Below are 12,991 nucleotides of genomic sequence, written 5' to 3'. Positions count from 1 at the left end.
ACCTTTCCAAATTATTGAAGAGTAATGATGTCAGTTTGAAGACTAAGGTTCATCTAATTCAGGCCATAGTCTTTCTGTTCACTTGGTAGGCATCTGAGAGCTGGGACAATGAATAAGGAAGACAGAAGAAAAATTGATGCCTTTGAACTTTGATGTTGGAGAAGAGCACTGAACATCTGAAGGATGGCCAAGAGAATGAACAGTTAGGTCTTAGAGAAGGTACGAACAGAGTACTCTTTGGAGGCAAGAATGATGAGGCTTTGCTAGGAGGGGCTATTCCTTGGAGAAGGATGTGATGCTGGGAAGGGTGGAGGGTCAGCAAAGGAAAGGTAGACTCTAGGCCAGGTGGATTGATGTGGTGACTGCTGCAGTGGGCTCCTTTATGCCAGGAAGTGTGAGGATGGCACAGGATAGAACAGGGTTCAGCTCTTTTGTTCATAGGGTCTCTATGACTTGTACTCAATGGCATCTAACAACAAACAACAATATATTAAAAAAATACTAAAAGCAGGAACATAACTGATACTTGTATGCCGATATTTATTAGAGCATTATTTACAACAGTCAAAAGGTGGAAATAATTGAAGTATCCATAACAGATGAATGGGATAAACAAATTGTGATACATACATACAATGGGATATATTCCAATGTGAAAAGCAATGAAGTCCTGATAATTTTGCAACATGAATAAATCTTGAGAATATTATGCTCTGTGGAATAAGTTAAACACATGAGGACAAATACGGCATGATCCCATTTAATATGAAACACCTAGAATAGATAGATTTGTAGAGACAGAACATAAATTAGAGGTTCCTAGAAGCGGGCAGATTAAAGATGAAGGAGAAAGAAGAATGGAAAGTTAACACATAAAGGAAGGAGAGTTTATATCTGAGATGATGCAATACTTTGGGAAACAGTTGTGACAGTTGTGCAAGACTGTGAGTAACATTACTGCCAGTGAATTGTATCTAAAACAGAGCGTGCAGCCAGTCCTTCCTGGTGCAGTCATGACAAACAGCAAAACTGGAATGGATTAAAATTTGCAAAATTTTGGTCTACCGGAACTGTAGTCAGAATGGGAAGAATTACAGATCAGTACGGTGCTAGAAACTTAATCTCCTCCTTGCCCAGCAACCAGATCTCTTGATGTGCGGAGTGCGAAACAATGACACCCCACTCAGAGATGGCAGCTGGCCGTGTCAGTCCAAATGTGTGTTGTCCTCCACAGCCTTGGCAATAACCTGTTTACTCACATCCACATCAGTTTCCTAAAAAGCCCACTACATCTCCTGAGACCTCCTAATTCAGGACTTCAACTCACAATTATCCCCATTCCAGCTACCATTCATTATCCTTTTCACAAATCCAGTTATCATATTTTCACAAATTTGGGTCTGTTCTAGTTTCATCTCACTGGCCAGGATTGAACCAGGAAGAACTGGTTTGAAATCCTGATCTGAAAATGGTTGAGATGGCAAATTTTATGTAGTATATTTTTTACCACAATAAAAAGAAATAATTTTTTCAAGTGGCTAAGACCCCACTTTGGTTTTTTTTTTTCCTTAGGAAAATGGCAAAGGCCCCAAGAGCATCAGTGTAATTGCTCTTATATTGAGAGGTGTCAGAACAACTTATCCTCAAAATACAGTAATAATCTTATACTGTAGATTGTGTTACATTCAACTTTTCCCCCTGTAGCTTTTAGAAATAACTGTAAGGAAGGAAAAGCCTGGTAATAAATGGATATCAAGTCTTTTTCATTTTTAAAGGGGGGAAAATGTTTCTCAAAAATTTTACTCTTCTTTTCCAGGCTTTCATCTTTCTATTCTGGACTTCCTTCCCATGCCACTTTAAACAGAGTAAAGATTTCCAAACAAGGTCTCTATCAACCGCTTACTGAAAGTTCTACAATGTGTTCTAGTGATAATTTAGATACATTCCTATTAGCCATTGTTGTTGTTATTGTTATTCCAATCAATTATGACTCACAGCAACCCTATGAACACATCAGTACCTGGCCCTGTCTTGTGCCTTGGTCACGATCTTTTCCATGCCTGGCATCCCACTGTTACAGTCTTTGTGTCAATCCTTCTCGTTGAGTGTTGTACTCTATTTTTCTGACTTTGTACTTTTCCAAGCATGATGTCTGTTTCAAAGGACATCATGTTCCCCCTCCTGACAACATGCCTGAAGTGTATGAGACCCTTGTCAGGACAGAACAAGGGAACCGTGAATGGTTTTAAATCAGGAAAGGTATGGCTCAGGGTTGTATCTTTTCTCCATATTTATTCACTCTATATGCTGTATGCTGAGGAAATAATTCAGGAAGCTGGATTATATAAAGAAGAATGTGGCATCAGGATTGGAAGCAGACTAATCAAAAGCTGTGCTTGCCGATGATACAACTTTGCTTGTAGAAAGCGAAGACTTGAAAGCATTTACTGAAGAAAAGTAGCCACTAGGAGGCTCTTATTCCTCCTTATCTTGTAAGATCAAGCAGATCTCCTTAATTTGAATACAAAGTGTGAGTCCAGTCTTGCATCCACCAGTTATTAACAGTCTGAAGCAAACGGTTACCATTCTTAACTTTTAACTAAAAAGCTATAGATTCGAGCCCACTCACTGGAACCTCTGAAGGGTCTGGCAATCTATTCTAAAAATCAACCAACAAAAATTCTGTGGAGCAAATTCTACTCTGACACGTGGGCTCCCCCTAAGTTGGAAGTGACTAAAGTGAAGCTGCTTTATTTTGCTCTGTTTTTCCTTTGGGTCCAAAAGAACCCTGAGTTTGTCCCTGTGAAAAATGGTGGCAGTTGATTTTTCACTAAGATACACTATAAATTTAAACTGCTCTCTTCCAAAAATCTGGCTACCACCCAAATTTGATGTCAAGGAAAATGTTTCAATCCTTAATTTTGTTAGTGATTCATGTTGTTCAGGCAATATGTCCCAAGCTGAGAGCAAACCAATAATAACTTTTAAATGCAATATTAATGCCAACCCACCAGCATTAGTCCAATATAACTCATGTTGTCCAAGGTCTTAAAAATAATATGTCGAGTCAACCAATAAAAAAATTCTTGAACTCCTACAAGATTCCAGTCCCTGTACAAGAGACCCCAAAACACAGAGATGGAATAATCATGATCTCAGGACAAGTAAAGCGAGAGAAGTGCTAGCATAGAAGTCTGTACAGGATGTAAGATGAGATAAAAGCGGGGTGATAAATTCCAGCTAAGAGAGCTGGAAAAGTCTTCACAAACAAGGTGAAGCCTGGGCTAGGTCTTGAAAATAAGTAGGTATAAGCCAGGGTGGGGTTCCAATTAGAGTAGTAAAGAAGGCCTCATATCATACATTGTATTAAGCCTGAGAGTTTACAAAGCACTTTCTCTTGCATTGTTTGATTTAATCCTCCAAACAGGCTAAGGATTAGCATAAGAGATGTCTGAGCTGTAAAGACCTTTAATTTCAGATGATGAAACTCAGAGCCAAAAAGGGTAAATAATTTTTTAGAAGTCCAACAGTTAATGAAAGGCAGCCAGCCTGAAACACAACACCAGTGTAAGTTAAGGCTTAATAGCAGCGGTGTGCTGGAGCCAACTTGTACTGGCTCAGGAAGGCCAACTGTTAAATTTTCAGGAATTTTGAAAGCCTATTTATTGACAACCCCTTGAAAGCTTGAAATCAGCTATGGTGGGAGTATTTACACCACAGACATCGGCAAATGCTACACATCAGGTCTTTTGTGCTTTTTTCTTTCCGGTTTTGGTTTTGGTTTGGGGTTTTGTGGAGGGGTGTAGCACTTTACCAGCATATTGCTGCTAGTATGCAGTAGTATTTTCCAAGAGACCATCTCTATATAAAACGGAAGTACTGGGTAGTGCTAGTCGAAAATCCTTTCTCATATCACTTACCTATTATTTAGAAGTCAATTACGAGATAAGAATAACCTGAGTGATGAGGCCATTTTTTAGAAGTAATGTTGCCAAAATAATTTTATAGCATGCTAATTATTATTTATGAAATGGCTTACTTGATACATGCCCAGGCTTTTTTTTTGGGGGGGGGGAATAAGACATATTCTTTAGTCCTGAGGGAACATTTCAATGTCTCTGTCGATGTGAATATTGACCAGCTAGTTTGTTCATTTTTAGGTCATTCCTGTCAGTTTTACAAATTCCAGTTCTACTTCTGCTCTCATTTGCTAACAGAAGTTCTGTTTGCTCACAAAAATAACTAGTAGGAGCTCTGGGGTGATTTGTACTTCATAAAAAATCATACATATTGAAAACAAGGGGGGATTTTTATCCTATTTATCCAGTGCTCTAAGTTAGAAATCTTCAAAACCTGCATATTTGTAAAACCCCTGCTTATTTTAGTAACACCTAACTGGGCCCCTTCATGTTAATGGGTCATCAGTCCCTTGCTGCCTTTCTAAGAGTATTGTCTGCCTCAGTTGACCTAGTTTATAAACAATTTTAGCAAAATGTTAAATAAACAGAACTCCTGAAACGCAGGTAAGTCAAACCAGGCCAATCACTCAATTAAAGCATCTAGCAGGGAATGTGCAGCCATTTGGGGAGTTGCACAAGGTGCTACATTGTTAATTCACGTTTTCATTTTAAACAGCCTCACCTCATACTAACTTACTGTAGATCTCCTGAAAACTCCACAAGTAGCATACTTGGAATATCAGGCATTTTTCTTCAAAACATCTGGGATTCTCTTTAAGAGCTGGTAACTCAGTTTTATATACTGGCGTGTCTATGTGGGTAACAGATATTTACAGATATTGAATTTACTTTTTAAAAAAAGTCACCACATAATTTTTGTGCCTTCTGATATAATCCTTCCAGAGAGGTGTTGAAGACATTTCTTTGGACTTCTTTTAAGTCTATTTCTATGATACCACATATCTTAAGTTTAAGTATTTTTTTTTAATTCTTAGAAATATCTGATAAATTCTTTTATGCCTTTTGTGTAGTTGAAGGATCCCAGATGAGGCAATGGGTGCAGTCTTGGGCTGCTAACCAAATAGTCAGCAGTTCAAACCCATCATCTTCCCCACAGAGAAAAGCTAGTGTAGTCTCTATCTGCAAAGATACATGGCCTCAGAAACTCTGGGGGACAATTCTAGTCTGTCCTATAGGGTTACCAGAGGTTGGAACTGACTCAGTAACAGCAGATTTATGTTTTGATTTTATTACATTTGTGTTATTTTACTTGCACAATCTCTCTTTGTCTCTAGAATTTACTTGGAACCCACAATTTGGGAAGAGTTTACTATGAACCCATAAAAGACAGGCATGGAAACATACTCATAGTCACCATCAGAGAAGTGGAGATGCTCTATTCATTTTTTAATGGAAAATGGATGCAAATCTCAAAGTTACAAAGCCAAAGGAAGTCTCTGTCAACACCGGAGGAACCAACAGCCTTAGACATTTTACTGATAACCATTCAGGTATGTAATTTTTTTCAATGTCTTCATATCTTTGAAGTTTTAAGCACACTTACTGATGCTCTAATGAAGTATATACCAAAAGCCAGTTACATATGCAAAAAATAAAATGGAGAAGCCCCAAAGACATGTCACTACTCATACTCTACAGACAGGAAATATTTGTTGTTGTTGTTGTTGTTGTTGTTGTTGTTATGTGCCGTCGAGTCACCTGCGACTCATAGCGACCCTATATACAACAATCAAGGAAATATTTAGAAGCTAATTTTCATTTATTCCCCTCCTGATATGAAATTCATAAAACTGTACCTACCCAAAAATGATCAATCAGAAACAATGGGAGCAATACTAAATTGAGTATCCACAGATAGTATGATCAAATTATGAATCCGATACCTGAAGTGAATGATATGGGAATATCATAATATACTCTGAAATCAAATCTCTCTTTCTCATTGTCATCAAGTTGAAGCCAAGTGACCCTTCAGTGGGTTTTCAGAGGCCACAAATTACATGAAAGGACATTGTCCATCTTGCTCCCATGCAGCAGCTGATGGATTTAAATGGCCTGCCTTTGGGTTGGCAGCATAACTTTTTAACCTCTAGGCCACTGTTGTTGTTATTAAGTTCCATCAAGTCAAGAATGACCCATAGCAATCCTATCAACAGCAGATCTGAATTCTCTCCTCTGCTGTGCCACTCTCACCATCTCTGATACACTTGACAGTCATCATGTCAATCCATCTCATTGGGAGTCTTCCTCTCTTTGGTGATCCTCTATCCTTCCAAGCATGGAATCCTTTTTCAAGAGATCCCTAAATTATGTAAATATATATATATGTGTGTGTATATATATATATATATATATATGTATATATATGTATATATATATATACACACACACACACACACACACACACACACACACATATATATGGGGTTTTTACATCTATACTTACTGCTGTCCTACAGGACAGAATGGAACTGGCTCACAGGGTTTTAAAGGCTATAAATCTTTACAGAAGTCAGTTGCCTATCTTTCTCCCATAGAGCAACAAATGGGTTTGAACTTTCGTCCTTTCAGTTAGCAATTGTTTACTTTAACCACTGTGCTACCAGTGCTTATATATTTTTAACAAAAATATTTTAATCATCTTTACTCTTGCTTGATTTTTCCAGAAATTCCTTAGGGTAGGCAGGATGATTAAATCCACTGTACAAATGAAGCAACTAAGGCTCAAAGGAATTGAGTGACATAGGTTCTACACAGAAGCAGATTAATGATGTTACTAATCCTGAACATAGGGGCTTTGCTTTTTTCCAAGATCCTGGTAGGGTCCCTTGCAATTTTACACTCATAATATTGGGTTTTTTCTTCTTTAAAAAAGACATCAAATATTAAAGTAATCTCAGACTTCACAAAATTTGAGTCTGCCCCTGATCACACAGCTAGAACATTGGCAGAACTCAAATATTATAAACAGAAGCAGGGCTTCTTTTTGTTGTTACTTTCTAGAACAGGAGTTAGGGTTTTAAGCAGTTAAGTATGGGAGAAGAAGACAATACAGAGGACAAAAGCCTCATGCTGAAAACCTTTGAGTAGCCAAAAGTCAAACCCCAGGCAGCTTAGGGCCAGACTCTTAGCCTATTAGTAGTAAAACTGGAACACAAATGGTCTTGAGTGGTTGGTATTCTGAGCATTCCACCATACTGTGTCACATGTCTTTATATTAAATATGAGTGTCAAACTGTCTCTCTTTCATTTTTAAACCCACTGATGGTGATGAGTTACATGAAACGCTCTAGTTAAGTGAAAGAAATTGGCAAAAATCCCTTTCAGCCAAGGACACAAACACACGCAAAACAGTCAACCTGGAGGAATAGGAAAGGAAGGACTCAGTTACACACAAACAAGCTTGATCCAGACCTTGGTCCCAGTAGTCCTTCATGGTCATCCTAAACAGCCAAGCTTCTGATTTACTTCCCATCTTGACAGAGGGACGGCTACTTCAATAACCTCACCTCTCCATTACCTGCACTGGCCTAAATCAGGGCAAAGTCCAATAAGCAAATGTAATCTAATTGGTCCAAGTCAATGCTACTGTATTGGGTGTCATGGAATTTGATGCATTTGTAATTGATAGGGAATATATGTGTGTGCAGATGAGATGGGGGCAGGGAACACAGACACGTTTGTGGCTCCCCTCTTCACCTTTTATAAGCAAGTGCTAAAAGAAACATTTTAAAAATCATAATAAATTGAGCTTTTACAGGGTGACTAATACACTAATCCCCTATAGGGATAAACTGGGGTCTGGGCTACCTTTGCTCCTAGAAACACAGCACAGGCCCCAGCATGATATAATACCTAGTTTCTACGAGACTTATTACATTAAAAATGTGTTACAGGTGCAGAAAAATTCCAATCTGGCGAAAAGTTGTTAGAGAAGGAGACCAAAAATAGAGGTAGTATCAGGTTTCCACACAGATCCAAGTGGAAAATTTACCCCCGCTGACTGGAACATTCCTGCTTGATGTCATTCCCCACCCACCCCCACTCTCCCTTCTCCTCTCCCCACCTTCCCCCACCCTTCCTTCTCCTCCACTTGAACTTGGTCATATTCAAGTTCAAGTTGAAGCTGAAGAAAATGAGAACAAGTCCATGAAAGGCAACAAATGAATTTGAGTCTATCCCACTTGGCATTTAGAGACCATCCCAAAAATAGATTTGACACATTTAATACTAGTAGTTGAAGACCAAATGAGTTGTTTGATGACCTTAAGGACACCATCATGAACAAAAGAGACAGTCACTAAAAAAATAACAGGAAACAAAGAGCAAAATCTGTATCAGTAGAGACTCTGAAACTTGCTCTTGAACACAGAGAAACTTGAGCAAAAAAAAAAAATGAGCTGAATCATTTCAAAGGGTACCTCAAGAATACCAACTAAAGTGTAACAATGAAATGTGCAAACACCTGGATTTAGAAACCAAATAGGGCAAAACACACTTGGCATCTCTCAAATGAAAAGAAATGAAAAATAATTCAATACACTTAACAGGTAAGGATTCTGGGCAAAAATACTGACTAACCCAAGAAATATCAAAAAAAGATGGAAGGAACACATATAGTCACTATGCCAAAAATAATTTGTTACTATTCAACCATTTCAGGAGGTCATACACTAAAGGAGGTTGTTTAAGAATTTAACAGAACAGCAAATATCAAATGCTGGCGAGGTTGCAGAGAAACTGGAACTCTTATTCACTGTTGGTGGGAGTGTAAAATGGTGCAATCACTATGGAAGGCTGTATGGCGCTTTCTCAAAGAGTTGCAAATAGAAATACCATTTAATCCAGCAATTCTATCACGGGGAATATACCCTAAAGAAACCGTAACTGCCACCCAGGCAGATATATGCACACCCATATTTATTGTGGCTTTGTTCACAATAGCAAAGAGTTGGAAACAACCCAAGTGCCCATCAACAAATGAATGGATAGAGAAGCTGTGATATATTCACACAATGGAATACTAGCTGCATTGAAAAACAAGGAACTAATGAAATATTATACAAAAAGGGTGACCCTGGAGGATATTATGCTGAGTGAAATATCTCAGTCACAAAGGAACAAATATTGCATAGGGCCACTATTGTAAAATGGAACTGACATCAGGGTTGGGGGGAGACTGAGAAAGATGGGATAAATAATGTAAACTGCATTGAAACAGATGAGGGAGAGAACTTTTTTAAAGGGATATATGATTAGGTATTATTGTCATGACAGGAGTCCAGAATGAAGGCTGCACAGTGGAGTGGACTTGGGGGGAGGGACTGTATAACAATAAAAGAATTTTTCTTTTACTTTTCAAAGAGAAGAGCAAATTGGGAGGGAGAGGTAGGCAGGGAGAAAAGTGCAACAATGAATGAATGGAAATTTTAGAAAAATACCCTGAAGTTATTAGTGAAAAACAATACTCCAGGAATTTATAGAATATCAGTTGAGATGTTTCAACAAACATGTAATGCTTGAAGTACTCACTTGTCTACCAATACATCTGGAAAAGAATTACCTGGACAAGCAAATGGAAGAGATATTTAATTGCAATCCAATAGAATGAAGAAATATTGAAAAATATTATTATCATACATAAAAAAATCTTCTGTCAATAATTTTAAAATGTTTATAGCAAAACATCAAATAGGAACCTGTTGGAATTTTAAGCCAGATTCAGAAGAAGACAGAGTACATGGAAGAAGAGATATCATTGCTAATGTTAGATGGATCTTTGTCCAGAGCACAGAATACCATAAAGATATTTACTCATCTTGTATAAACTATGCAAAGATATTCCACTTTGTGAGTCACAAATTATGGAAAACATTACAACATCACAATAATTTAGTCTGTATGTTGAGCAAATAATCCGAGAAGCTGGACTGTATGAAGAAGAATGTAGCACCAGGATTGGTAGGAAACTCACCAATTAACAACCTGCATTATGAAGAAAACCTGACCCTTCTTGTTGAAAATGAAGAGGACACAAAGCACGCAATAATGAATCTGAAATATACTACAGCCTTCAACATAGATTACACTTCAATATGAAGAAAAGGAAAATCTTCACCACGGGGCCAAATAGCCACATGATGATAAATAGAGGGGGGAAATGGAGTTTTAAAAGATTTCATTTTACTTGGATCAACAATGAATACCATGGAAGCAGCAGTTTAACAAATGATGATTCATACTGGACAAACATGCTGCAAAAAAAGACCTCTTTAAAGTGTTAAAAAGATGTCCTATTGAAGAATTAGATATGTTTCAGGAGGTCACACTCCTAAGACATCATATTTTCAATTGCCTCATAACAACTGGCAAAAGAACATGGAAGAACAAAGAGGAATTGGTATTTTAAATTATGACGTTTGTGAAGAATACAGATCATACCACAGACTACCAGAAGAACAAGTAAATTTGTCTTGGAGGAAGCACATCCAGAAAGCTCCTTAAAAGCAAGAATGGTGAGACTTTATGTCGCACATTTTGGACACATTATCAGCAGGAGTCGGCCACTACAGAAGGACATCATGCTTGGTAAAGTAAAGGCAGAAAAAAAAAGAGGAAGTCCTTCAAAGGAAGGATTGCCACCATGACTGTAACATTTGGCTCAAACACAACCACAACTGTAAGGCTAGAGTTAACTGAACAGGGCTTTATTTTGCCAACTTTATAATACCTAACCATGACCATCTTCTCTGGAAGGTCTTTTCCTGGGAGAGAAAAAGGGGAATAAAAATCTAGGAGTGGTAACAAATCACTCCTATACCAAAGATTGAAGAGTTGGCCCCACCAAGTCAACATGAAGATAGTTTTAGGTCTGGGCGATTCCCCAGAGCTGGCTGGCTAATTCTGACAATACCAAATCACAAAACAGGGTCTTCTCTCAGGAGCAGTAGAGTGATGGCTCTTCTAAGTCCAAGATCCTTCCCTGTTACTCTCTGTGGCCCACTCTAGAATCAGAGACTGGCTATGAAGTCTTGCTCTTCCCTTTTTAGCTATATGATTCCTTGTTCTTCATATTTCCTCTTCTGCAAAATGTAGATAATAATAGTATCAAAGTCTTTTTAGAAAAGATGCACAAAATTAATACATAAAAAAAATGTTACCTATTTGGTTTTATTCTCGGAAAAATTCAGTATTAGGCTCTCTTCATCCCCCTTTTAATCATGTCCTCATTTCTCATTTCCAAAAATCTGTATAAAACTGAGATGATCCACATGAAGTTTTCAAACAAGACAAATATTTGCTCACAGTCTGGGACCGTGCTATCTATTAATCCCTACGGATCCAAGAAAATTCTGATGTCCAGTCTCCTCAAACTTCTGACCTTTTCAAAATCTGACCTAAGCCCACTGCCATCAAGTCAGTCCCTGCTCATGGTGACCCTCAATTTGGTTTCCAAAGCTGCAGCAGATCTTAATGGTGTGAGATTCTTCTCTCTCCTGTTAGTGTCTTTTGGGCTGAACCACTGACCTTTAGATTAGTAGTCTAACACTTAACCTACTAAACAAACTAGGCTCCTTTTCAAATATTGTTTATGTTGTTATGTACCATCAAGTCAGACCCATAGCTGACCCTCCATTGGATTTTCGGAGGCAATTAATCACACAGGAGGAGACTGCCCAGCTTTCTCCCATGGAACAGCTTGTGAATCAAACTATGTGCCTTTGGGATTGCAGCACGGCTTCTTACCACGAGGCCACCTGAACTCCCTTCAAGCATTAGATCTTCATAATAAGCCATTCTCATGTATGAGAAAGAGAGAGGGAGGCCCTACAAGATATTACTCACTTTCTTCTAGGAAGGAAAAGACAGAAGAACAAGCTAGAGTCCTCCTAATCAAATGAACTGTCACTGAGAATATTTACAATAGGAAAGCCCTTTCAGGTACTGAGTTACTCTGGCCATGATCTTCAGCATAACTTCATTAACAGGCAGCCTCATGTATGAAGTTTTCTCTAAAGATAAATCTTTTGCATTTAAACTATTCTTTAAAGTTTATAATAACACTTTATCGCACCTATGATATCTGATCCTTATGAAAACTGAGTGAGTCATCTTTGAGTAAGTAATTCAGACTGACGAGGTAATTGTGTTATGTCCAGTACTCAGATGAATCACGTATTTCAAGGATATAACTTGCCAAAGGTCATAGCGTGTAAAAAGCAGCATAATAAAAACGGCTTGGAACTAAAACGTTCTGATTCCGAACCTGGTACACTTACATGTTACTTGAGGCTTCCCATGTCTCTGTATCATTTTTAAAAAACTATGATGACACAAATTTGACATGATCCTCCAGTCACAGGTCAAAGTCTTTTCTTTGCAGAGTTGTGGGGAAGCTAATCATCCACTCTCTCCCATTTCCACTTTCCTTTGATTTTCTTGCAAATTTTTTGTCACCTTGACACACACTGCTTTCTCTACATGATTCGCCTTATGAAACATTGAAAATATGACAATTCATATAGACAGAAAGTAGACTAATGGTTCCAGCAGGAGAAGGAGAGCCGAGGAAAGGGCTTCTAATGGGTATGAAGATTCTGCTTGAAGTGATGAGACATTCAGGGACCCGATAAAGGTGATGGCTATAGACGCTTGAGAGTATTATTTTTTAAAAATGATCTAACTCTACCATGTTCTCTTGTTTCTTTTTTAAGAATTTGAAATTTATGGCATATGACTTCTAGTTCCAGTTGGAAAAAAAAGAAACAGAGAACATAGCAGGAACTGCAGAAACCTGGAGAGCCCTTAGCTCATCTAAGCAAGAAGCCCATAGTCATCCTCACCTACTCAATGGGTGGGGAAATAGCCAGTGGCTATTTTTGAATTTTTAAAGAGTAGTTGAAGTACAATATTGTCAGTGACAGGATAATATCTATACGCATACAAGGAAGTCCAGTGAATACCACTATCATTCGAATATATGCACCAACAACCAGAGCCAAGGAAGAGGA

At 38.1% G+C, this 12,991-nt stretch overlaps 1 protein-coding gene across 1 annotated transcript in view; it reads left to right on the top strand.

The window, feature by feature from the left end:
- Positions 1-12,991, top strand: part of ANKFN1 (ankyrin-repeat and fibronectin type III domain containing 1) — a 219,640-nt gene that overhangs the window by 194,094 nt on the left and 12,555 nt on the right. The window contains exon 12 of the mRNA XM_006889455.1: positions 5,255-5,470. Coding sequence (XP_006889517.1) covers positions 5,255-5,470 — 216 coding nt within the window. The remainder of the gene's footprint in view (positions 1-5,254; positions 5,471-12,991) is intronic.

This window comes from Elephantulus edwardii, unplaced genomic scaffold (assembly GCF_000299155.1).
Source record: "Elephantulus edwardii isolate Elephantulus edwardi_28Jun2011 unplaced genomic scaffold, EleEdw1.0 scaffold00077, whole genome shotgun sequence".
Classification (NCBI taxonomy): domain Eukaryota; kingdom Metazoa; phylum Chordata; class Mammalia; order Macroscelidea; family Macroscelididae; genus Elephantulus; species Elephantulus edwardii.
The sequence above is the reverse complement of the archived record's forward strand: the minus strand, read 5'-3'. Positions and strand labels throughout refer to the sequence as shown.